The sequence below is a fragment of the Sapajus apella genome, unplaced genomic scaffold (genome assembly GCF_009761245.1).
Source record: "Sapajus apella isolate SASKATOON/1434 unplaced genomic scaffold, GSC_monkey_1.0 scaffold2, whole genome shotgun sequence".
NCBI classification, from domain to species: Eukaryota; Metazoa; Chordata; class Mammalia; order Primates; family Cebidae; genus Sapajus; species Sapajus apella.
The window spans coordinates 24,860,317-24,888,050 of NW_022436942.1; the positions used below are offsets into that span (position 1 = coordinate 24,860,317).

A 27,734-nucleotide genomic window follows, 5' to 3' on the forward strand; every position below is an offset into this window, starting at 1 on the left:
CCAGCAGGATATGGAACAGACATAAAATTCTGACAATCCCTGATGATGCAACTCACAGGCTTGGATTGTATCATGCAACACTACAGATTCTTATTGCTCTTTACAGATATTTTGAGAGATAACTCTTGTGCAAGGTCTGCTAAAAACAGATTTAATGCATTCAAAGCTGCTCCAGGAATCAGTGACACACAAATCAATTACCTGCAGCTTGATGTTTCTGCCTATGTTGCAAAAATGGTGGGATAACTTGGTGTCATAAAACCCTGATTAGAATACTGTCTCAAAAAGTTGGAGGATCTGGACAGCCACTAATGGTTCAGGTTCATCTAGTGGCTCATGAGTCACAGATGACAACACTTGTGGCAATAAATAACTTTCTTAAAGATTTCAGGCTGGGCGTGGTGGCTCACACCTGTAATCCCAGCACTCTGGGAGACTGAGACGGGTGGATCACAAGGTCAGGAGTTCGTGACCAGCCTGGCCAATATGGTGAAATCCCGTCTCTACTAAAAACACAAAAATTAGCTGGGCGTGGTGGTAGGCACCTGTAGTCCCAGCTACTTGAGAGGCTGAGGCAGAAGAATCACTTGAACCCAGGGGCAGATGTTGCAGTTAACCGAGATTGCACCACTGCACTCCTGCCTGGGTGACAGAGCAAGACTCTGTCTCAAAAAATAAAAAAGATTTTGACACTGCACCCATTTTGATTCCAGGGGTAACTGATGAAATCCCCAAATTCAGAGATGCCATCAGTCCCGTGTGGTTTCCCCACGCGAAGGCAATTTGTCTCCAGATGCTATGAAAATCACTACGACAGCCTTGCCTTGCCTCCACAGCACTGTACCATGCCTCAGAAACAAGCTCCACCATGAGAAATTACTACCAAGGAAAACCAATTCCAGAAGGAATTCCTGAAACTAAGCTCAAGGATGCATCTGCCGAAAGCTCAGACAGGTTAGCTAATCAACATTTACAGATGAGCAATGGGAAATTCTGCAATCATGTGGAGTGATCCATGAAATCGTCCAGGCAACTCTTAGAGACAAAGAAAAAGAAGAAGAGAATCACTATCATTTGCAACAGGCAACGGTCCATAGGGACCCCTGGATTAAAAAAAAAAAAATCAAACCTCACAGAGATCCAACAATCAGCTAATGAGTCAAAGGCTACAACCAGTTTCCAGTGAAAAGCAATGTCAGACCATGAGGATGACAGGAAATCACCACGTTCAAAAGGACCGGACTACACAAAACCACCCATACCCCTTGAGCACTTGCCATGAAAGATCCTGGTGCCGTCTCTTTCGTTAGCCACACAGGAGGAGGCCTGCACTTCCAAGACAGTTTCAACTGAAGGGTTTACCCTTAAAGTCTCTTGAATGAAAAGAAAGAGAGGGGACAAAGCCAAGTCTGATGTCAGTAGAGAACTAACTGAAACACTGGATTGATCAAAGGACTTTAGCATCTTACAGACAGCAAATTTGATGCAGTGCACTTGGCCTTCGACGCATTAGCAAGCACAACTGAGAAAAAATTCAAGATCCTTGATGGACAGGTCAAGAAACTTCAAACTGATATATCACCCGTGCATTCAAGAGCCATGCAAGGGACACCTCCTGTTGGGAAGCTTTGTCCTGTATCACTTGCAGGGATATGAGACCCTCCTCCAGCTGTCCTCGTACCAGCTGTGCAGGCTGCCGAAACACTGTTGGGACCTACAATCCCTAGAGTGACTGGTAACCACCATGCACAAAGGTGACCTGCAACTATACCAAGGCTACCGAGCACCACACCCATGGAGCCAGGATCATGCAAACCATTAGCGCCAACCCCAGCCATCACCTCATGGCAAAACCACCCAATCCCTTCCCATCTTCACTCACAGTTCCCCATCAAGTTTACCTCAACAACACACCAAACCACATTTTTTAAAAAGTAGCTCACATTCTTAAGGTGCAGTGATCTGGGAGGGTCTGGCTCAAGAAGTACCCAAAAGTGCACACATGGTTCTGTACCTGCACTACACAGAGTTAATGAAGGCTCCTCCCCTACAGCAGTCAGGCAGCACAAGACATGAGTGTATTAGGAGAGGCATTCTTCTGAGTGATACTGTTACCCAGTTTTGATACACTCCTTACAGCTGCGCTAAGGCTAGGGGAAGAGGTGAAATGGTCATCAACTTCCCCACACAGAGGTGGCAGGAAAAGATAGGAGGGGCAAGATAGAGCAAGAAAGTGGGGATATTCTCAGGGAACAATGAAGATGAAAAAGAGGCAAGTTCAAGGAAGCAGTCAGAGGGACAAGGGAAAAGTCTGCAAGAAAGCTTATCCTACTGACAGGCTGCCTTTTAATTTTTCCCAATTAGGTAGGTAAATGAGTACAATTATTACAGTTACCCTAAAGTGATAAAATGTGAAGCTTTGGCTCATGGAGATTTTAATGCCCATATAGCTCAAATAATCATGCCCTATCCTGTCTGCACCATATATATATATACATATATATATATATATATATATATATATATATATATGAAAGGAAGCTAAGGCTGTCCCCAAAACATCCTTGTGATAGAAATAAGACAAACCAGGAACAATCACGATTCAAAGGGACATCATTTTAATATCTGAAAGTAGCATACCGTTCAGCCAATAGGCATTGGTACAACCATACATACTGCTTGTTTACAGCAGGCATCCCTTCTGAGTGGTTGGCATCTGTCCTGTACCAGTTGTTAAATATTTTGAAAATCTTCTCTGTATTAAAATAATTGTGGCCCTATGAGATAGGGAATATGAAAGAAATGCAGAATTCCCTTAATATCAATGGTATTTAGAGTAAGACTAGAATACATTAGTATATTTTAAGAGTTTAAGGAATGCAAAATTCAATAAACTGATATAACCAATCCTTCACCTAATAAAGAAAAACACATCAGGGTACTTCCCACTGTACAAAGATTTTTCAAGATGGGAAACTAACGTGATAGGATTCTCTGGGTGCTGATGGGCTTGCTAGTTACATTCTGTGCACAAAGGAGGGAAAGGTTTATAAGCACTGGATCCCAAATACTTTACATTCATTGTAACATAGAAGAGAAAACCATAAATGTAGTTTTAAATTAAATACCAAAACTAATTTCACCACTTACAGTTAATTTCCCAGTGTGACTTTTTGCATCTCAGAACCAGAATGTTTGCCAACCAAAAGAAATCCATGATGATGAAGAAACCACATGGCTGAAGGTGATTTTGGTCCATTGAACTGATGATCATTTACTACTAAGGCAGCTAAGGAGACAGTACGTAAGCACTTGGATCGCGCCAGGATGGAATTGGAATATATCCTCAAGAGACAGCAGCAAGAAGTCAAACAGTCCCGCAAAATGGGCAATAAAAACATCACATCCTCCTTTCTATTCACAAACACTATTACCAAATCTTTCCCAGATATCTAGAAAGCAGACACTATGACAAATCTTCAGGCTGGTATCTAAACTAATTCCTTCTGTTGCAATCTAAGCTCAATCTCTCACTCTATTCTCACTGAAAACCAAGAGAAGCTGTTCATCCTCACCTACTATTGATTTTCCCCAGATTCTTTTCCTATCTACGCGAAACAACTCAAATGTCCCTTCTTGGCCCTTCTATCATCCAAGGTTCTTGCCAGTTATGCAGGCTGCTGCTAGGGAGTGATGGAGATGCACCCAGGTCAGAGGCATCTTCCTGGCTGTGGTAGCAGGCACTGCCAATGCCCAGATCATGGATCTTCCTGGTAGCCGACCTCCTGACAACCTCTGGGTCTGACCAGCATCCCCCAGGGGAGGTAATCAAATCAAGGCCCAGGGCTGCCTAGGAGCCTCAGACACTAAAAACACTGGAGAGCCAGAGAGAGTTTCTTCTCTATTCCCCTCCTACTCCGCACTCCATCCTTTAGGAAAAGGGACCTCACTGAAGGACTCCTCAGTGGCAAAATGAATCCATATGGCTTGGCAGGCCAGCAGAAAATTTCAGAGAAAATGTCTGGAAAATGGGAAGCTAGGTCTTCAATGGTGGCCATTCTAAAGAGAAAAAGAAGGAAGAAGAGGAGAAGAACCAACAGGAAGTGGTCTTCTGCTTCCACATTCACTTCTGGCGACTGGTTGCTGGTATGGGGATAGCTGGATGCCCTCCAGTGCACACGAAGAATAACTGAATGCTTCAGCATGGCTTTGAGATGACCAAGGACAGGGCCAGACTTGGTCTTGCTTCTTCTCTGAGAGACTCACCATTTTCTCTGTAACCCAGAACTTCCCTGAGGCACCACACGGCCCAAATCTTCCATCCCAGCAAAGACTCTTAGTTGAAGAGACTGAATAAAAGTGTTACAATTAGACGAAAAGGGAACATATGATTCATTCCTCCTTTTAACACAATACTTTGAAGATGTCACCACAATTTGGATCTGGCTATATTTTAAGTTCATTTACAAGTAGACTAGTTCTCAACTAAAAATAACCATGTGCGTTATACATTTCGACAGCTGCCTGGATTTTCCTCTGAAGGAAACAAGATTCTATATTTCACTCACATTCAGCAGAGATTCATTTTAACCCATTCCATGAAGACATAAATCACCACTACCACCCACTGGTGGCTGTGACTTCTCAATGCATTTCAATCTCTCCTCAGAGCAGCCTCAGGAGTGAGGCAGTTAGTTATTATTATCTCCATTTTCCTGCTGAGTAAACTGAATGCCAGAAACAGTGGTCTGCCAAGTTATACATGGAATTAATAGAAAGACTAGGTCTCCTGACTCCTAGCTTTTTTTTTTTTAACTAGAAAAGTTGACTTTAAGAAGGCTTCAGATTTTGTGTTCAGTTATTTACATATACTTAAATGGTATTTGGACTAAATTATTCAAGAAATTTGGGCATACAGCCTACCTCAATGCAGGCAAAAATGCCTCAAGCTCTTCCATTGTCTTCATTAATCTGATTAAGGTTGATCTATGCTATTAGCAAATGATATACTGTATTTGGTTTCAAAACAGAAAATCAGTTATGGCTGGGTGCGGTGGCTCATGCCTGTAATCCCAGCATTTTGGGAGGCCAAAGAGGGAGAATCATTTGAGTCCAGGTGTTCCAGACAAGCCTGGGCAACACAGTAAAATCCTCATCTCTAAAAAAATACAAAAATAAGCCGGTGGGGGTGACATGCACCTGTACTCCCAGCTACTTGGGAGGCTGAGGCAGAAGAATTGCTTGAGGCCACATGGCAGAGGTTACAGTGAGCGGAGATTATGCTATTGCACTCCAGCCTGGGAGACAGAGAGTGATTGTCTCAAATAAACAAAAAAAGAAAGATAAAAGTTACAATTTAACATTTCAAATATATTTCTCATATATAACAAGTTAAATAGGTTAAAGAATGTATCAGTACTATCAACACTATCTGAATATTTTAGCAATTTTCTTGTTTGTGTGGTTGCAGTAACCAGAGACATGCCCTTTAGATTCTGAAATGAGACTAGAAAGAAGATTAAAGGAAATCAACGGGCAAAGCAAATTTATATGCCAAAATAATCCTATCCTGACTTTGGACTTGTGTAAACAGGCTGCTTAAAAAAATACCCTGACCAAATATTTAGAAAACATTTTTACTTTTTTAAGGCTTATAGCTGTTTTTTTGTTGTTGTTGTTGGTTTGTTTGTTTGTTTTGAGATGGAGTCTCACTCTGTTGCCAGGCTGAAGTGCAGTAGTGCGATCTCAGCTCACTACATCCTCCATCTCCCAGGTTCAAGCGATTCTCCTGCCTCAGCCTCCCAAGTAGCTGGGACTACAGGTGCCTGCCACCATGCCCAGCTAATTTTTGTATTTTTAGTACAGACAGGGTTTCACCATGTTGGCCAGGATGGTCTCAATCTCTTGATCTCATGATCCGCCCGCCTTGGCCTCCCAAAGTGCTGGGATTACAGGTGTGAGCCACCATGCCCAACTGGCTTATAGATATTCTTATGGGATTAGCGGTAGTTCCTGGAAGTGCTATTTATTAGAAAAATTCCATTTTACAACTAAAACACATTTTACCTTCAATATTGCCATTGTCAAAAGCCAGAAATAAATAAAAATCAGATGTTACAGTTCTCTTTACCTCTTTTCCTTTGCATTTCCAGAATTCATACTGAGAGCTTTCCAGACTGTGGTTTTAGGCATTTCATCAGATATATTAATCTCAGACGGGTCACATCTGAAATCAATGATTAGGACAGTGAATGTCAGACATACAAGTAAAATACATAGCACAGTCTATAATGATCACTGCCCTACCAGAAGGGAAAAGATGGGGTTTGAGACCATCCAGCCAACAGCTCTCAGGAACTCTGGGAACAAGATGGAGTCTGATCTTTCTTCTGCAGCCACTGAGGTGCAGAATGGGAAGAGGCAAGGTGACCCATGACGTGGTGCTGAAGGCTGGGCTGTTGTGCCAGGTGGCAGCCAATCCTATCCCCAGTTGTGCACTCCTCTGAAAGGCCTCATTGGAGATGCTGATGACAATGCTATGTTATCAACAGTGAAGCATCAGGAACTACCACTTACTGAGCACTTGCTGTGTGCCAGGCACTTTTCATTCATTTTCCCATATACACAGCCAAATCTCTTCTATTCGTAGTTCATTAGGACTTTCCTAATATCTTAACTATCACAGCAACAGAGTTTATTAACATCCTCATCTGGAAGGTGCAGAAATGAAAGCTCTCGGAGCTAAGTGACTATCCAAGGTCAAACAACAGCAAGTAGAGAATCAAGACCTTGAACCCAGCTCTTGGTTTCCTAGAGACAGAGTAGTTTGACGTTTTCTGCAAGCCAGATTATCTCCTTCTAAAATGACAAAAGAAGAGGCAGCATCCTGTTAAAAAGGAAACATGGTTCCTACTTTGCCACCAGATAATTCAAAGCCCATGGCTCCTTTCAAAACAAACTCTAGAAAGTTTATTAAGAACCAAGACTATTATTAAGAAAAAGACTGTCCTAATTTCCCCCACAGTATAAGCCACAATGAACTCAATGATTCAGCAGTAAATTTTTCAGGATCTGAATGACCCAGATATCCTGCTCTCTTCCTTTTCTGCCCCTTCTTGACTGCTAGGCTTTTCAGCTTATGTATACCTCTTCCAACTCAGAAACAAGACTCCAGGAGTAAAACTACAAATGTACCAATTAAGCTTCCTGTCATTTGTGATGATGAATAGGTTTGATGGAGAAAGTGGCTAAAATCGTTGGCAGAAGTAAGGAATTTTCATGATCCCAGTTCAATTCCTCCTTGCTCCCAGGACTATAGATGCCACAAGCCAAGCTAACATTGACTATTTCAGCCTATCCCCAAAAGCTTGCCCAAGCATTGGAATTTCATGCCCACCAGGCTGAGAACTCTCTGGAAATAAAGACCACATCCTTTTCATCTTTGGAAGGTGGCAAAGAAAGGCAAACGAACACTGGTTTAAGGAATAGAAGAAGGACCAGGGGGTTTGAATCCAAATCTTTCTACTCAGCTTCATTATAACTTTGGATAAAATTACCTAAAACCCTTTAAGACTTAGTTTCTTCACCTGTACAAATGCGGATAGTGATATTCATATCAGTACAAGTTAACTGACAACACATAAGTAAAACTTCTAGCACAATCCCAGCACAAAGGAGGCACTCAGTACATTGGTTTTCTTACCTCTCTTCTCCTTGTGATTCCCAGAACTTGATATAGTACCTGGTATATAGCAGGTATTCGATAAATAATGAGATGGAAAAGGTATTTTCACAGGGTGGAACTGGGAGGCTGAATGTTTAGCCCTTTATGCTAGAGCTGCATTTGTGACATTGCCACCACCACAAAGCCAGAACACCTATAGAATAACCAAAAAAGTAAACTCCTTGGTGTTTGAAAGTTTTACCTGCAACTGTTGTTCTTTCCAGGACTACTTAGTAACTTCCTCCTCTCTAAGGGGAACTTGTCTCCCCCAATTTCTAACATTTTCTCAGCCTCCTGGAAGAAAAAGAAACATAATTATATCTTGGACCAAGTAAGACTGTAAGTTCACCAGCCCATTCTTCTACCACCACAGTTTCTACCTAATTTCATTTCACATTTATTATAAAGAATATAATTAGTTTCTTTCGTAGATTTGAGTTATCACAAAATGAGAGACAACCAGATATTTATACATGTGAAATTGTATTAAAAAAAAAAGTCAATCTGATAAATCTCTAGATCTAATGACCAATTTACTACAAATATAGAGGAGAGAAAAACATTTTAAATGACACCAAGGGAAGGAACATATTTAGCAAAATATAAATGGCGAGAAATCCTAGAGGTTTCTTCAATTTAAAAAAAAAAAATGGAAAGGGAACACCTAAAAAGATTTAAGAAAGATATCAACCAATTGCAATATATGGCTCTTCTTTGGATGCTAATCCAAATAACCAAATTATTAACAATAAGAAGTCTTTCCTTTCTACTATTGTAGGTTTAAAATAATCCATAAGGTAAAAGATCTCTACAAAGAGAACTACAAAACACTGCTGAAAGGTCAGGCTGGCCGGGTGCGGTGACCCAAACCTGTAATCACAGCACTTTGGGAAGCTGAGGCAGGCGGATCATGAGGTCAGGAGTTCAAGACCAGCCTGGCCAATATGGTGAAACCCCGTCTCTACTAAGAATACATAAATTAGCTTGGCATGGTGGTACACATCTGTAGTCCCAGCTACTCAGGAGGCTGAAGCAGGAGAATCGCTTGAACCCAGGAGGCAGAGGCTGCAGTGAGCTAAGATCATGCTACTGTACTCCAGCCTGGGTGACACAGTGAGACACTGTCTCAAAAAAAAAAAAAAAAAAAAAAAAGAGGTCTGGCACGGTGGCTCATGCCTTAACCCCAGCACTTTGGGAGGCCGAGGCAGGCAGATCAATTACTTCAGATCAGGAGTTCGAGACCAGCCTAGTCAACATGGCAAAACCTCATCTCTAATAAAAATACAAAAATTAGCCAGGCATGATGGAAGGCACTGTAATCCCAGCTACTCAGAAGACTGAGACAGGAAGATCGCTCAAAACCAGAAGCAGGAAGTTGCAGTGAACTGAGATCACACCACTGCGCTCCAGCCTGGGCAACAAAGCAAGACTCCATCTCAAAACAAATGAACAAACAACACACTGCTGAGGGAAATCAGAGATTATTTCTTTTTCAGAGAATTATCTCTGATTTCTTTCAGCAGTGTTTTATAGTTATCCTTGTAGAGATCTTTCACATTCTTGATTAGGTATATTCCTAGGTATTTCATTTCTTTGTGGCTATTGTAGTTGGGATTGCGTTCTTTGTTGGACTCAGCCTGGGTGTTATTAATACATAGAAGTGAAAGGGCAAAGGATATGAACAGACACTTCTTAAAAGAAGACATACACATGGCCCACAAACATGAAAAAATGCTCAACATCATTCATCATCAAAGATGCAAATCAAAACCACAAAGAGACTCCATCTCACATCAGTCAGAATGACTATTATTAAAAAGTCAAAAAATAACAGACATTGGCATGGTCATAGAGAAAAAGGAGCACTTCTACACTGTTGGTGGGAATGCAAATTAGTTCAGCCCCTGTGGAAAGCAGTTTGGAGATTTCTCAAAGAACTAAAAATAGAACTAGCGTTAGACACAGCAATCCCAGTACTTGGTATACGCCCAAAGGAAAATAAATTGTTCTATCAGAAAGACATCTGCACTCATATATGTATTGCAGCACTATTAACAACAGCAAAGAAATAGAATCAACCCACGTGTCCATCAATGGTGGATTGAATAAAGAAACTGTAGTACATATACACCATGGAATACTACACAGCCATAAAGAGAACAAAACCATGTCTTTTGCAGCAACGTGGATGCAGCTGGAGGCCATTACCCTAAGTGAACTGATGTGGGAACAGAAAACCAAATAATGCATGTTTTCATTTGTAAGGGGGAGCTAAACATTGGGTACACATGGACACAAAGATGGGAGCAAAAAACAATGGATTCCAAAAGGCGGGAGACAGGGGAAGGGTTGTCAGGTACTATGTTCACTACTTGGGTGACTGACAGGATCATTAGAAGCCCAAAGCTCAGCATAACTCAATACATCCATGTAACAAACCTGCACAGGCCCTGAATCTAAAATAACATTTTTTTAGAAATCCATAATAAAATGTTTTCTTAGAAAATAATCCCACTAATTTGAAGAAAATAATTACAGAGAAAAAGCTATCTGTACAAAGATGTTTAAAGGAATATAATTAATAATAAAACCTAAAACAACTAAAAATTTTAACAAAAATATTGAAATTAAATATGAGATAATACTATAGAACATTATACCTCCATCTAAAAAACATGATCATGATATAGACAAATAGAAACATGAAAGTGTCTTATGAAATCAGGTTGAGGGGAAAAATCAGAATATATATGTGCTATATATATGAACTCACAATTATATAATTATCATAGTTATATGAAAACTATGTTAAAAAAACTGAAAACATAAAGAAATGAACATAAATGTTGGATATGAGGTGGAGAAATTTTAGGGGACAAGTCTTCATCTTTTTCTTTTATTTAGCTTTTAAAATAATTTTATAAAGTAACACAGGTGTTAACAAATATGTGCTTACTTCAGGAATTTTGAAAAATAAGGAATGTAATGTCTAACAGCCACCTCGAACTTAACATCCAAAGGAGATCTCTTGATTTTCCTCCTAAACCTGCTGTTCTCCTTGGTCTTCCTCATCTTAATAAATAGCACAATCATTCATTTGGTTGTTCAGTCCAAAAATCTAAGAGTCATACTTGATTCCTCTTTCACTCATACCCACCATCATTAGTAAAACTGTCAGCTCTATCTTCAAACAAGTACCCAATTCAGCCACTTTCAGCACCTCTCCTTAGCCTAAGCCACCTTCCCTTTTGCTTGAGCTGCTGCCAGCCTCCTAGCTGGTCTCCCTGCTACCACTCTGTCCCTTCCAGCCTTACTAGATGTCTTGGCGTTCCTCAAACACACCAAGCTCATTCTTCCCTTCAAGACCTTTGTGTTTTCTGTACTCCTGGCCTGGAATGTTCTTACTCCCAGATATTCTCGTGATTTGCTTCTCACTTTATTCAGTCTCTGCTCAGATGTCTCCTCAAAAGTGTCATCTCTAATCACCCTAAACAAAGTAACTCCCTCACTCCTACCTTCTTAAAGCATATCACTACCTAAAGTTATATATATATATATATATATATATGTAAAAGTATAGCACTATAACCAAGAAAACAAATATATATTTATTTCTTTGTTTATGGTGTCTCCTCCATGAGAATGTAAGCTCCATGGGGTCGGTCAGGGACTCTTGCTGTGTATACTACTGTGTCTGGAACAGTGACAACAAACTAAGGATTCAATAAATATGGAAGAAAGAAGGAAATTAATAAAAAATGCATAATCTTACTGCCTAGAAAGATATAGAGAGCCAGAATAAACATTTTGATCTATTTTCTTCCAATCTTTTTCGGGTGTGTGGGGGGGGGGGTGTGCATGCATACATGCGTGTGTGTATGTGTGTGTTCGTATGATATGTGTATATGTTTTAGTAAAAGTGAGATTGACATTCTTACTGTATGCTCCATTTTATATTCTCTATGGTTTTCATATAAAATGTCAGAAACATGTCCACATATCTTTTCTTTATTTCTTTTTTTTGAGACCAAGTCTTGCTCTGTCACCCAGGCTGGAGTGCAGTGGGGTGATCTTGGCTCACTACAAACACCACCTCCTGGGTTCAAGTGATTCCCCTGTCTCAGCCTCCTGAGTAGCTGGGATTGTAGGCGTGCGCCAACATGGCTGGCTAATCTTTTTGTATTTTTAGTAGAGACGGGGTTTCACCATGTTGGCCAGGTCTCGAACTCCTGATCTCAGGTGATCTGCCTGCCTTGGCCTCACAGAGTGCTAGGATTACAGGTGTAACCCCACATCAGCCTCTGGAGTAGCTGGGATTACAGCACATATCATTAAGAATTTTTTAAAATTTTATTTTTAAACTGTTGTACAACATTCTATTGTAAAATATTTACTCTAATTTTTCTTTTTTCTTTATGCCACCACAATTAAAATATTTTGTCTACATTGCTAATTATATCCTCAGGATAAATTTAAATGTTAGAGTTACTGGGCCAAAGGGCATATACATTTTTAAGACTCTATGGTTAAAATGCCCTCTAAAGAGATATATGCAACTTATATTACCATTTTTAGGGTATGAGAAGTCTATTTGAATTACAGTCTTGCCAGTGCTTGCTTTTATCTTTTAAAAATCTTCGTCAATTCGACAAGTAAAAACATGTATTCTCCTCGTTTAAATTTTCATTTTTTTTTTTATTTTTTACACTTGATGTTAGCTAAAAGGCCAAGAAGCAACCTCTTTTTTTATTTTTTAATACTGATTTTCATTTCATAAAATCCAGATGCTGCACAATCATTTATTTGATTATTAGTAAGAATGAAATTTTTGTCATAAGGCAACTGGCTATTTGTACTTCTTCTTTTGTAAATTATATATGTCCATTGCTCATTTCAAATTCATATTATTGTTATTAATTTATAAGAATTATTTGAATAGTAATAATATTAGCACATGTCTCAACTTATCTGTTATTTTAAAATTTTGTTTACAGAGCTTTGGATGCCTGAAAGCATCACATTTTACATAATGAATTCTATCAATATTCTCTTTAAAGTTTTCTTCCATTGATTTTATATTTTACAATTGTTGAAGCTTATTTAGAAATACAAGGTTTTTAAAGTTCAAGATATTACGGGAAAAAAAGTCTTTTTTTTTTTCTCAAGATAGGCTCTCACTCAGCATAGGCTGAAGTGCAGTGGCATGCTCACGGCTCGCTGCAGCCTCTACCTCCTGGGCTCAAGGTAACCTTCCACCTCAGCCTCCCAAGTAGCTGACTACAGGCATATGCCACCACATCCAGCTAATTCTTTTGATTTTTTTCTGTAGAGACAGAGCCTCATTATGTTGCCCAGGCTGGTCTCAAACTCCTGGCCTCAAGTGATCCTCCTGCCTCAACTCCCAAATCCCTGAAATTATAGGGATAAGCCACTGTGCCTGGCCTACAAAAAGTCTTTTAAAAGTTTTTTCAAAGGACACTATTTTAGGCACTAACTGTATTTGGAAACACTTCCCAGCTCACTCATTTCTTAGTCTGGTGTTTCATTTTGCTACATTTTCTTTCTTTGTATATATAGGCCATTTATTGAGGGTCCATTGTGTAGATGACAAGATGACAAGTGCTGAGGGAAATGAAAAAAGACAGAAAGTCCTATGCAAGTTATCTTTGCATGGTGCCAACCACAGCACCATTTGCATTTAGATACATTACAAACATTCTAGGAAATAATGGGTTTTATATATTTGTCAAATTAGACCTTTTGAAAGAATGGGAGCCATTGAATCTGCTAATAAGCCGTGAATCTGCATATCATATATTCACATTCTAGGTATGAACCTGATGAGTTGGTTGTAGACAAAGGAAAAAATAACTGGTTGTCAAACCCAAAAAAGGAAGTACAGACAGGAGCAAGAATCCCTAACCCATTCTTAGCTGAGAACAACTTTGGGGTAATCTTCCCAGCTCCTAAATATAACCCTTGGGATTTCAGACATGCTGGCTTTTCACGTGACCCTTCCTATGGTCTGTAATTTGAGGGTCCCAGGTATACAGTTGGTGCAAGGACTACGACCTCTTCCTCTTTGGCCTTCTTTTTGGCGTCATCCAACTTCTTCTTTTTGCTTTCAGGCATGAGATCATCTAACCAGCTCAGCTCTCGCTTAGAGAAACAGAGATCCATGACTTTCCTGACAAAAACCAAGGCCAAAACCTGAAGAAAAATCAAGAAAGAAAGTGAATGAAAGGGACTAATTTCCTTCTTGGGCTTAAAAGCAAAGCCTTATTTTCATGGCAGACTAGGACAGTTCAAGCAAAATCAAACTCATGATAATCGTAAGAGTCACCATTTATTGAATGCTTTCTTTGTGCCAGGTACAATATGTTATATACAGTATTTTACCTATCATCATAACAGCCCTACAACTTAGAGAGCAGCTATCTGGATTCCATCATTGAAAAGAGGAGCTCATCATCTGCAGATGGTTAGGGGTCAGCAGCAAGGCTACAGGACAGCAGAGGGGTAGAAAGCCTCTTCAAGCGCTGGGCCATGGTGGGACCAGCCACAGCCAGCCCAAGCATGCCTCACAGTGGGATGATGGGTTCTTAGAGGATCATCTTTATTCCCTCTGATCCTTTGCCTATACATTCCCCTATGCAAATCCTTGCTTTGGGCCTGCATCATGTGTCTCTAGGGGTTTTTGTCTCTGCTCCCTAGCCTGGCCTGACACTCACTTTATAAATGAGGAAACTGAGGCCCAGAGAGAGAAAGTGACTTGCCTAGAATCTGACAGCTGATTTCCCCAGTAAGGGCAGGTCCAGGGCATCCAAACTGCTGCTCTACTTTCTCATGAGGGCCATTTTAGCCAAAGGAAAACAGAATTAACACTGTCTGGGTGGACTGGTGTTCATCAGCTATACCTGGTGACTGGACAGGGAATGAGGCAATTCACGCTTATTAAACTCAGGTACATTTCTCTCTAATGATAGTGACTACTTTCCTAATACATCTGGAATTGATAGGATCCCTTCTATGAGTTCCCAGTAATTTGCTATTTTTTAACCCATGAACATAACACACAAATGCAAAGCCTTGTATGTATTCTGACAAAATTGAGAAACCCACCAGGAGGGTGTGGATCTAGAGGATTAGAAAAAAATTAAAGATAGAATTTCCATATGATCCAGCAATTCCACTCCTGGTATTTACAACAAAGAATTGAAAACAGAGATACAAACAGATATTTGTACACCCATATTTGCAGCAGTATTACTCACACTATCCAAAAGGGAGAAGCAACTCAAGTGCACATCAACAGGTGAATGGATAAACAAAATGTGGTATATGCATACAGTGGAATACTATTAAATCTTAAAAAGGAAGGAAATTCTGACACATGTTACAACATGGATGAAGCTCGAAGACATTAAGCTAAATGAAATCAGCCAGTCACAAAAGGACAAATTCTGTGATTCACTTATATGATGTGCCTAGAATAATCAAATACACAGAGACAGTAAGTAGAATGGTGGTTGCCAGAGGCTGGGGATAGGGGAGAATGGGGATCTGGTGTTTAATAGGTGCAGAGTTTCAGCTTTGCAAGATGTAAAAAGGTCCAGAGCTAGAGGGTGGTAATGGCTCCACAGCAATGTGAAGGTACTTAATGCCACTCAACTCTACACTTAAAAATCGTACATTTTATAGTTAGAACATTTCACTACAATTTAAAAAATAACAATGATAATAATAATTTATTTTTTTAAAACCCCTTTACCATCATTGGGAAAACAATGGCGGCTGGAGAGGCCTTGATGACCCAGAGCAGGACGAGACAGGTCAGCTGAATGAGGGTGAAGAGGTGCACTTTACGCAGTGGCACATGCCGCAGGTAGATAAAATCTGGCTGGTGCTTTGCGGGCATCCCAAAGAGCTTTAGACGATCAAAGAACTGAAAGGAAGGAACTGGCATTTATTTTCAGGAGGACTCTCTGGGTCAGAAGCCTTGTTAGACCCATTCATGTCTCTTACATCACCTGCTCTGAAAGGCAGTTCACACCATTTCCACTGGACAGAAATGGAATCTGAGACTTTAAAAGACCAGGCAATTTGGCCAAGGTTAGTAAGTGGCAAAGTCAAGATCTGAATCCATCTTTTCTAATTCTAGGTTCAAACTTTTTTCTCCTATCCCACTCTGTGGCTCCTAAGAGAGCTCTTTCTCAGGGAATGTTGAAAACAAAATAAGCCAATTACATCTTTTTGCTTATTATCAAAACCAAATCTCTTACTTGTTCTTTTAGGAGTTTGGAGCTATTCATTGATTATTTATAGTGAAGAGATAAAGTGAAACTTCTTAACATCCTAGATACAGAAAAAATGATCATCCTTACAAAAAGGAAAAAAAGAAAACCAGAGATTAAATAATCTGCCCAAGTTCATATTAGAACTCAGTATATAAAAATGGCCATTGGACATTCCATTCGAACAAAGAATAATCAGCCTAATTTATTATATTGTCTGGAGTACCCAAGTTATCAATGGCAAGCTCCTCATTTTTCTGTTTGAAAGACTTAGCGCAATGAGTTGACAGATGCAAAAATGCAGAGTATAACAGGAAGTGACATCTGCTTACCAGGAGCAACTCCCACTATTCCCCCATCTCTTCTGCCAATGTACCCCCAAAGTTAAACACCCCATTTTTACACTTTAGCCTGGCACTAACCTAGATCTGTCTATGAGTGAAAGCCAGTTTGGTTCTTGATCAGCCTTTCAGATTCAAGCTTACCAGCACCTGGCAAAGTACCTAATATTTAATACATGCCAAAAAATTGTCTGTTAAATAATTAATGAATGACTGGAGCCATGACTTCAAGCCAAGCCACCCTGGAAGGCTCTGTACTCTCCTGCCAACATGACTGTTGTTTTCCCTGTATTCAAATAAGTGTCTAAAATAGCCTAAGTGGCAAGACCAGGAAATAATTTTATCAAGAACTAGTTGTGCTTCTCTTGGGGAGCTGTCCCTCCCGGGACAGGATATGTGAACCTGCAGTGAGAAGAAACTACCCTGACTGAACCACACAATACCTGAATTCCCTGTAGTGAAGAAACTCCCATGTAGAGGAAAACTCCATAGAGTACTGGCATTGGAATAAACTGAAGATAAAAAGACAAGAAAGGCCAGAAATTAAATTTGGTGTCATAGTACACTGAAAACTATATAAACTTTTAAACCTCCGAGAATGAAACAAAGACACAAAATACCTGCAGAAACGTTGCATTAGTTTCTGCTGCCTGTGAGTGATTTAGGAGTAGAAGCAAAAGCAGAAGCTGACAATGATAAAAATCATTTTGTTCTGAAATAAAATGATGACATGTAAGTTAAATCACATGCCTCCCATCTCAGCTGTCTGGCTCTTCCTCCTCCATGGGGATGGGCACACATACACATACACATAAACACACATACATACACGTCCCTTTCTTATAATGCCTTTTTTTTTTTTTGGGGGGGGGGGACGGAGTTTTGCTCGTTACCCAGGCTGGAGTGCAGTGGCGCGATCTCGGCTCACCGCATCCTCCGCCTCCTGGGTTCAGGCAATTCTCCTGCCTCACCCTCCTGAGTAGCTGGGATTACAGGCACGCGCCACCATGCCCAGCTAATTTTTTGTATTTTTAGTAGAGACGGTTTCACCATGTTGACCAGGATGGTCTCGATCTCTTGACCTCTTGATCCACCCGCCTCGGCCTCCCAAAGTGCTGGGATTACAGGCTTGAGCCACCGCGCCCGGCTATAATGCCTTTTAAATCTTCTGATCTCACAATCATCTCCTCAAGGATTTGATGTATTTTAACATGAACCAAAAAAGTTTCCTTTTTTACTGACCAGTGGCTTGAGGGCAGGGGTGAGGAGGTATCTTATCAGAGAGGGAAGGTTTAGGGATAAACACCGACATAATTATATTGCACTTGAAGATCCACACAGTATTTGAGTATGACTTTCTGATCACATCATGTCTGTCAACCTAAATAATCTTCAGATTGACTCTGAGGTAGGGAAATTGGGCCTAGAGAATCAAGGCAAGGAAAGTCTAGGAGATGAAAACTAAATTGGACTTGTTTTTATTCTAGCACTAAAGAATATTCCCAAACCTAATTCTTAGAATTAGAAAATCCCTCAGCAAACTAACACAGGAACAGAAAACCAAATACCACATGTTCTCACTCATAAGTGGGAGCTGAACAATGAGAACACATGGACACAGGGCGGGGAACATCACAAACTGGGGCTTGTTGTGGGTGGGGGGGCAAGGGGAGGGAGAGCATTAGGACAAATACCTAATGCATGCAGGTCATAAAACCTGGATGATTGGTTGATGGGTGCAGCAAACCACCATGGCACATATATACCTATGTAACAAACCTGCACATTCTGCACATGTATCCCAGAACTTAAAGTAAACTTTAAAAAAAAGAAAGAATTAGAAAATCCCCCATTGGATTTTATGTTCCAGCTGTAGAGTGACTAGACATCCCAACTGGATGCTGTTTGTGGAACTACTGAATAGTTGTCCTAAGAGAATTGTCCTGAAGCAGTTAGAGAAAGGCCCAGTGATGGCCACTGCCACGCCTTCTGGGCTCTATTGTGGAGAAGCAGCAACATTTGGGCTCTTCCAGATGGTGCCTTGACCAGGTGGGAGTGGGAGCTAGGCTGGGGACAGGGAATATGAGGGGAAAGGGGCGTGAGGAGAGGTGGGTGGTAAGGTTGAGTGGAAAGTGAGGGGACAGGAAGACAGTTCAGAAATCCTTCCCATCCCCTCAGTTCTCACTCTTGAAGGGCATTTGTGGTACAGGCTGGGGTGGTTGAAGGTTTGCCAAAAAGAAGGAAAGAGGAGGCAAGGGAGACAAGGCAGTGCTCCAGAATGGTTGGTGCCTGGTAATACAGCCATAGAGTTTCCTTCTCACCCCAATCTCCCAGATGCAGGCCTTCTACCCACAAAACATTTTTTTAATGTTCAAAGCATCCTCTATCTGTACCAAAAAAATAAAATAAACAGCCTCTCTTTTAGCCCCACTTCTCATACTAGCCACTGCCATTTTTCCATTCTGCTTAGCAGAAAAACCTCTTGAAAGATTTGCCTGCACTTGTACTCTTTACTTCCTTATCTGCTACTCACTCTTTAGCCACCTATAACTGGATTTCTGCCCTATAGTTCCACTGAATTCCTTCTCTGGTAAGATACCCCTAACTCCTGCCTCAAGTCACTGGACAGTAACATAGTTTCCAGGTTAAAACACACTAAATCCCTAAGGATTTGGAAGATTTTGAGATTATGGAAGATTTAAAAGGCACCATTTCTGTTAAAGAGGGGTGGGTGTGTGTGTCACCATTTCTGTTAAAGAGGGGTGGGTGGGTGGGGGTGTGTGTGTGTGTGTGTGTGTGTGTGTGTGTGTGTGTCTGTCTGCCTGCCCATTCCTAGATAGGGGTGGAGGAAGAGCCAGACATGGAGGCCTGTGATTTAACTTACATGTAATCATTTAATTTCAGAACAAAATAATTTTTATCACTGTCAGCTTCTGCTTTTGCTTCTACTTCTAAATCACCTACAGGCAGCAGAAACTAATGCAATCCACTGACTCTGCTCTTATCAAATGACCTGAGGCCTCCAGTGTTGCTAAACCCAATGGCCTTGGCTTAGTCTTCATCTTCCTAGACATCTAACCAACCCCTCTTTCTTGAAACACTTTCCTTACTTGGCTTCCCTGATACCACACCCTCCTAGTTTTCCTCCTACCTCTCTGGCAGCTCCTTCTGAGACTCTGTTGCTACCTCTTCCTCTATCTAACCTCTAACTCTGCTCTTCTCTTATGTCCCACTTCTCTTTTATGTCTACTTTTTTCCGAGTTCTCTCATCTATTCCCTTGGCTTTCCAATACCACCTACGTGCTGCTGACTCCCAAATTTACATTTTAATCTGGAACCCTCCTCTAGGCTTTTCACTTAGATAACTCCCAGACATCTCATTCCAAATCTGATCACAGTCCCAACCCTCACAAAAATCATACAGTCTTTTCCATATTAATAAATGCCACAACTTTGGGTCTGCCTCCAAGCTATACAGAGGCCATGTCTTTTTATCTGTCCCTGCTACCAGCTTCCTTATTCAAGCCACCATCATCTGTCACCTGCAACAGCCTCACTGGTCTGTCTGCTTCTATTCTTCCCTAGATATCAGCCAGAGTGATCTTTTTAAACTAGCTGGATCATGTCCCTCTCCTGTTAAAACCCTTCAAAGGTTACCTTGCCCACTGTCGATAAGGCCCCACATGATCTGTCCCTCCCCCTCTTTCCTTCTCATCGCACTGTGCTCTTGCCTTGATTCAATGCCCATGAGCCACACGGCCCTGATATTTCATAGAACGTATATTACTCTTTCCCACCTCAATGACTGACTAGACCGCTCTTCTCCCCTCCCTCTGTGCCACCTCCCACCATCCATAGCGTGGCTGGCTCCACCTCACCTTAAATAGCATCTCCTCAGAGAGGCCTTCTCTGACCATCCTAACTAAAAGAGACCCCTCTCCATTCTCTTTAGCACCAGAAAGCACAGTGTATTTCCTTTATATCACTTATCACATTCTGTAGTTATCATGTTTGTTTTCTTAACTAATTTTCTTAACTAAACGTTATCTGTCTTACCCCTCTAGAATGAACTATTTCAGGGCAGAGATTTGTATGTGTATCTGTTTGGCACCACTGTATTTCCAGCACCTGGCAGGATTCCTGGCACATATCAGGCCCTTGGTATCTGCTGAATGTGTGAAGGGATGATTACCTTTAAGATAGCCGTCATGAAGACTGAGCAGCCCATCAGCACAAAGATCATAAGGCCTGTCACTCTCTGTTCTCGGATGCCTAGGAACTTGGGCTGTTCTCCAGGAGCAGAGCATTCAGATTCTAGCTTGAGGCTGTTCACATGTGTGATGGACAAGACGGTTGCAGCTACAAACCAGGGCAGGCCCATGATGGAGCAGACACCCAGCATGATTGCCACCATCAGTAGGTCCAGGTGGTAGCCACAGCCTTTCTGTGGGGAAACAGAGTCTCTGTCACCATTGGTAGGCTAGCTGTAGTGGGGCACGGAACAGTGAGTTAGGGGTCTCAGGCCCAAAGCAGGAAGGGATGTATGGATAAGAAAAAAGGGGCTCAGGGATTCAAGAGGAGTCTTGTAGCCCCTCCTGGTTAGGAGGAAACAAAGAAGAAAAAGGGGAATCTTAGCCTGTCCTATATATGCCAATATTCATTCTTTTTCCAAGTGTCTCCAGCTTACTCTGTCTTACACATTCAAGGATCCATTCTTCTCTGGAAGAGTAACCAAAGATCATGCCATATCTTGAGCATTCTAGATGGTAGAAACTATAGAAATTGGAGATAAATGTCCTTATTGGCTTCGTACTACATACTCCCAGATCCTTGACAGATTTGGATGTTGCTTGCCTGCTCTGCTACCCTCCTAGGATCCTAGGGTTCGAGTTTCCATCTAGAAACTATAGTAACAAATATCAACGAAAGATTATCTGCCTCTAGGAAACAGTGGCCCAGGCCCCCACCTGAATGAACCTCAGGAAGACAAGCTGTACAGTTGCTTGACCCAAAGCATAGAGCTATATAGGGACCACCAGGAACTCCACCCAATCACCTTCTCCATAGGTGTGAGAGGAGAGTAATGAAGTCCACGTTTCTTTCATACCATACCACCATGCTCCACTCTAGTCTCATCTCCAAAGCAATCTTGGTTATTAATGGAGGGAATGGAAACCCCTTTTGAACCCCTTCTATGAAGTGTTTTTATCCAGATTCTACAGTTTCTGGTCTAGATGACCTTACACTAAAAAAAAAAAAAAGTAGCAGGTGGCCATAGCAGTCTTCTAGGTCAGAGCGTCTTTTTACCTTGAGCTTATGTTCCTTTCTGTTAATAATGACGGCTGTGATCTGCTGATCCATGAATATCAAGATAGTGCAGAGAAGAGCTGGGATAATTGCAGCTATCACAGTCCACCAGGGATTGGGGCCAATGGGATTAATAATCCATCCTCGATCATCCCTTGTTGGCTAAGGGGGAAAAGATACTATTTTTGCATTTTAAGTTAACTATAGTCATCAGAGTAAAATATATCAAACTTAATCATAATATCCATATTTCTTTTTATTCTTGAGACAGGATCCTTTAAAAAAAAAAAAGGCATGAAATACATACAGCAACTCCTTAGGAAATCTGTGACCTTGTTCTGAAACCATTCCCCAAAGAGTTAAAGACACCAATGACTAACAGAAATTATTGGTTTTACAGGATGGTAGATAAGAAAAGAACTTGCTGAAACCCCCTTGGCACATGGGACCAGAGGTAGAATGAAGAGATAAATATGAATGACTGGGGACTTTCCAGACCTCCCCTTTCCTTCTACCAATCATCTACTATCCCAGAATCCACCCCCAAAACCTTTTCCTAATTATTTCAGTAAAGCCAGTGCAGGCAGACAGATTTGAGCTGAATTCCTATCTCCTTGTTAGTAAGCTTGAAATAAAAAGCTTTTCTTTTCTCAAAAACCTGGTATCATAGTACTGGCTTCTAGCACATTGGGCAGCAAGCCCCTTTTACTCAGTAGTACTTCCAAATCCCCTTTGAAACAGTCAATCTTTAATTATCAATTTCTTGTGAAATATTCATTAATCCTGCACTTCCTTCTACTTACTTCCCAAACCTCTGGGTAGAGAAAAAACAACTGTATCTCAACATTAACCTAAGTAACATATAATTAACAACTGTATGTGTTGTCAAAAAATTGAATGACTTCCAAAGACAAATATAAATAACTTAGACTATTCTCCTACTACTTCTCTCCAGAGCCATATAATGTGTGTCTACAGCATAAAAAACGGCAAAGTAGAGCCATCTGCATGGAATCTCTTGGGCTTAGATTAGACTGGATTGCTCCAAGGGCCTTTCCCCATCTGTAGTCAAACAGGGGTCCAGCCATCAGAGACTTGAAAAGGAGTCTAAGATTGCTAAAGTTGAGTGTTTCTTTGACCTAGGATCCTCTCCAATGCCCCTGTAATAAAACTGTCTATAAATCTTATTGGAGTGTTCATGACATATCTAAACTCACCTAGATCCTTACCCCACTCCTGCAGTGTACTCTGAGGAAGACAAGTTTGCCCTGTTTTGGTAAGTGGTGCTAGAGGATAAAAGGTCAGGGATACCAACTGGCCCAGAGATGACTCAAACTCAAGAAAGAAAGCATAGACTGTTATATTTGATTTGGTTCCTTATTAGTCATGTCTCTAGGATCCAAAGACTAATAACACCACCAAGTCCAAAATTATGAATGGGTTAGCTTCTAAAAGTTTACAGAATCTATGTTTTCTTAGTAACAATGCTGTAAGTGGTAGTTAAGTTCTCGGACCAACACAAAAACTTATTAAATAAATCCTTAATGACCTTATACCCCTAGTAATAGTACTAGCCTTCAGATTGGGTCTTGGGAGTTGAGTGCCATGTGGTACAATAGGGAGGGAAAGGAAGAAGGAAACTTTTTCTCTGTGTCCTGAAAATGGAGCCCGTCATGAGCAGCATTTTCTTTGACATTCTCCCATTTCCCTTTCTCCCTGTTCTACCTCCCAGAGGCCTTCTTCACAGATGTCCCAGAAATTCAGTGCCTTCTGGCTATCTTAAGCCTATCCCTTAGGGAACCTTTCCAAGGACTGTTTAATGTTCCCAAATTACCTATTTTTACACAAAATCCATTCCTCCTGCAGTGCTGACCTCAGCTAGGTATTAGAGAGAAAGCTGATTGTGCTCATTCACACAAAGGCGAGAATGCCATATTCTAGAAGGCATTATACTTACAAGAGGGATTGGTTAGTCCATAAACTACCAACTGGTGGCATTTCAGCAAATTCAACAAAATTAAATTTTTTCAGAAAATATGGAAGAAGATATTTCAACAGGCCTACTTCACGGGTAGAAAGAAAAAAGGGAAAGCAAAGGGACAACTGAAGGGAGCATTTACAAGTCAGGGACTGCCTTTCTACCTGTTGGCCTTCTCCTCACCAACTTCTCCCATCTTCCTACTTTATCATCCTTCCTAAGTCACTGAGTATGCCAAAGGTTTTCTCTCCTCTCCACTATGGGGATCTATGGAACTGAGCTCAGCTTTTCTATCTTCTTTGTTGACTGTCAGTGCTCTCAAACAAATCAATTTGGAGCCCTCATGTATTGATCATTTGTTTTACTTTTTGTATAGGTTCTTATATAAAATACTGTATATTAGAGAGAAGTATAGTTCGTAATATACATAGCATAAAATACTATATATTAGAGAGAGTTATACAAACAGCAAAATCAGATAGAGATGACTTCAATGTCATGATTACTCTGCCAGGCGTCCTAGACTCCTGACAAGGCTCTTCTTAGATCCATTCTCCTCCTACAAGGAAGGGGCACCATCCTTGAAGGCTCAGGCCAAGCCTTGACCTTTTCATCCTCCCAGTGCCCTTATACAGCCGATGCTCAGTGAAAGTGCTGTTGCTTGTTCCAGAAACCCACGTTTCCAGAGTGTCCTGAATATATTTATGTAAATGTGCACATTCCATTGTTTACATATTAACATATTAAGAATAAGTGGTATTCATAATAATAATACTTTTCATTCATTAAACAACCTTGATTTTTATGTTCTCTGGCTTTTCTGACTTGAACTCAGCTAAGTCTGAAGTTTGCTTTTCTAAACGACAAGGTATGAGGAGTAAGGTTCAGATTTAGAGGACAGCAAAACTCGTGATTAGGATGTGAAAAGGCCTTTGAAATTAACTTGGCATTAGAGTGTATGAAATTATATGAGTGTACCAAGCAGTCTGAGATCTGTTTACCTTGAACACACTGGGAACTTGAAGCTTTGGTGATGGAACGCCAATCAAAAAATCAATAATCACCATTGTGAAGATAGTGAGGAAAACAGCAAAGTCACTCACCATGGAACGTACCTGGCATGAGAAAGAATTGGAAACGTGTTTTGGCAGGTTGAATAAAGTAGAAAAGAGGTTAGTATTGTAAAAGGCTTAAAAATCCTCAGAAGAATGTTTTCATCTTAGAGTTGAATTAATGCAAGCAAATTTAAACAACAGGAATATGTTAATTGCCCAATTAATGCCCACAAAGTATTGAAATGATGAGGCAAAATGAACCCTCTCACAAATGCTAGCATAACCCAGACCAGCCTCTGAAGAGTTCTGTTTGGGGCATTTAGGGCCAGGATGAGACTCTAGTTCTGGGAACTTGGATTTTCTGGGACCAGCCAAGGTCCTCAGTGCTAGCCAAAAACCTCAGCAGCAGCAGCAACTCCACTTCTCCCTCATACCCAATATCCAGTCTTTTTGCAAGTCCTGTTGGCTCTCCCTTCAGAGCATATCCAGAGTCTGATCACTTCTTACCACCTCCACTGCTCCACCCAGATCCAAGTTATCATCAGCTCCTGTTTGGGTAACGGTAGCAGCCTCCTAACTTGCTTCTGCCTTTGTCCTCCAGCCCTGTAGTTTTTTAAATGCAGCCACTGGAGTAATCATTTGAAACACAAGTTAGGTCATGTCACTCCTGTATAAAAACCCTGAAATGGCTTCTGGTCCAAAAGGCCTTCTTGGCCTATGCAGCTCACACAGTTGGCATCATCACATCTCCCACCCCAGCTCCTATTGCTCTCCTTCTTGTCCACTCTGCTCCAGACACACAGACTGTCTTGCTGTTTCTTAAACATGCCAGGCTCATTCCCACCTCAGGGTCTTTGTACTTGCTCATGCCTCTACCTAAAATGCCTTTCCTCCAGGTAACCACTTGGGTAGCTCTCTCATCTCCTTCAGGTTCAACTCAAATGTCACCTTCTCCTTGAGCTCTTCTCTGATGATCCTACTTAAAATTGGCCACCTCCCTCCACCCCAGCACTCCCTGCACTTCTTTACTACTTTGTTTTCCTCCACAGCACATATCTTTATTTTGTTGGAGATTCCCATCCTATTTAGGATCCATCTTGAAAGGACTGTCTCACTTTATAGTGTGGCTTCAACAAAATGCAGTGCCTGGCAAATACTGGTGCTTGCCTTAATCTGAGCTTTCAAAAGAGTGAGATCAAAATATATCTTAGCCATACGTAATATCACTGGTACCTTAACCTGACTTCACTTTGCTTTGAAGCCTAAGGTTTCCAGCTCCTCCTCCACAGTTTTGTTAGTTCTCTAAATGTAATATACATTCTCTGAGTATCCACTACCTCCCCATCCCCAATATGAAGCCTACTTGACCATTCTGGGGCCCACTGGCCCTTTTCTCCTCTGAACTCCTATGGCACATGCCCAGGTGGGCATCCAACTATTTACTACTGTTGCATATGGCACCTGTTTCACGTGTTTTTCCTTCCTATCTGATAACAGTTACTATCTTTTAAATTTCTGTTGCATCCCCCTAGCAGTTAACCCAGGCCTGAGAAAGTAGTCAGTACCAAATAGCCACTTGTTAACTATTTGTCCTGATAGGAAACAAAGACCTAGAACTTATTTAATATGTGCCTCCCATGACTACCATGCAGGCTCACTGAAGTCTAAGAATGTGTTCTAGTCATATATACATGTACAGTAAATATCTAATTAACTGAGTTCCCCTCCCATTTATTTACCCTGTATTGAAAATGTGTCTGGCTGAAACCTCACTTAAAGGAAAAACTACCATTTCCTTCTGCTTTGAGCTCCCTTTCTTTTCTCTTTTTTTTTTTTTTTTTTTTTGTTAGAATAGCTTTTAATTTAAAACCTTTGAAGCAATAAATCATCTCTCTTTCCATCACAGGCAAATACTCTCCCCTCAAAATTTGATGTAGTTTAAACAGCAACTGTGTAGTGCAAAAGTAAACAAATACAATCTCTTTCAGGAGGCAGCATCAAAACCTACTGGGCTGGTGGGCGCTGACAACAGGCTCAGCCTCCACCAAGGGTGAGAGAAGCAGCACACTGAGAGCAGCAAGACTTGCATAGTATTTCATCCAGCTTTGAACAGATTCAACAATATCCGGGTCGGGGGAACCACAAAAGAATGATGCCTAAAATGAAACAAATATGCGCAGCTCCCTTATGTGGCTAATATCCTTGGCACCTGGAAGACGGTAGGAAAATAAGTGCAAAGGTAGCAGCTCCCAGGCAAAGCTGAGGGAAGACAGTTTGAGGCTCATTTGCTTTTGTTTTTTAATTGGGGTCTTATACAGTGGTTTTTAGGCAAAAAAATTTTCTGCTTCCTGGGAGGTGTTCTGTGCTACACAGTGCTCCTGATGCCAGCAAAAATATTTGTGTTGTTTCTGTCCATTTGAATGCTTTGCCAAATTACCTTTCCTATCTATGGTATTTCACTGCCTACCCCATACCATGTAAATGTAGAGTAGCATGTCCAATAGAAGTACATTAGCCAGGCCAGCCACAGTGGCTCACACCTGTAATCCCAGCACTTTGGGAGGCCGAGGTGGGTGGATCACTTGATGTCAGGAGTTCAAGACCACCCTGGCCTACATAGTGAAACCCCATCACCACTGAAAATACAAAAAGTAGTCCAGGTGTGGTGGTGCACGCTTGTAACCCCAGCTACTTGGGAGGCTGAGGCAGGGGAATCACTTGAACTCAGGGAGGTAGAGGTTGGAGTGAGCCGAGATTGTGCCACTGTACTCAGCCTGGGTGACAGAGCGAGACTCTGTCTCAAAAAAAAAAGAAGGCCGGGTGCGGTGGCTCAAGCCTGTAATCCCAGCACTTTGGGAGGCCGAGGCGGGTGGATCACGAGGTCAAGAGATCGAGACCATCCTGGTCAACATGGTGAAACCCCGTCTCTACTAAAAATACAAAAAATTTGCTGGGCATGGTGGTGCGTGCCTGTAATCCCAGATACTCAGGAGGCTGAGGCAGGAGAATTGCCTGAACCCAGGAGGCGGAGGTTGC

General features: G+C 41.2%; 1 protein-coding gene across 2 annotated transcripts in view; it reads right to left on the reverse strand.

Annotated features, from left to right (window-relative positions):
• Positions 1 to 992: 992 nt before the first annotated feature.
• The window catches only part of SLC4A8 (solute carrier family 4 member 8), an 84,932-nt gene continuing 58,190 nt past the window's right edge, over positions 993 to 27,734 (reverse strand). For both annotated transcript variants that reach the window (XM_032284688.1, XM_032284681.1), the window contains 9 exons: positions 24,645 to 24,758; positions 21,666 to 21,827; positions 20,551 to 20,802; positions 16,802 to 16,870; positions 15,495 to 15,668; positions 13,796 to 13,933; positions 7,926 to 8,017; positions 6,131 to 6,226; positions 993 to 4,349 (listed from right to left, as the gene is read on the reverse strand). In XM_032284688.1, coding sequence (XP_032140579.1) covers positions 4,337 to 4,349; positions 6,131 to 6,226; positions 7,926 to 8,017; positions 13,796 to 13,933; positions 15,495 to 15,668; positions 16,802 to 16,870; positions 20,551 to 20,802; positions 21,666 to 21,827; positions 24,645 to 24,758 — 1,110 coding nt within the window. In that variant the 3' untranslated portion in view covers positions 993 to 4,336. The remainder of the gene's footprint in view (positions 4,350 to 6,130; positions 6,227 to 7,925; positions 8,018 to 13,795; positions 13,934 to 15,494; positions 15,669 to 16,801; positions 16,871 to 20,550; positions 20,803 to 21,665; positions 21,828 to 24,644; positions 24,759 to 27,734) is intronic.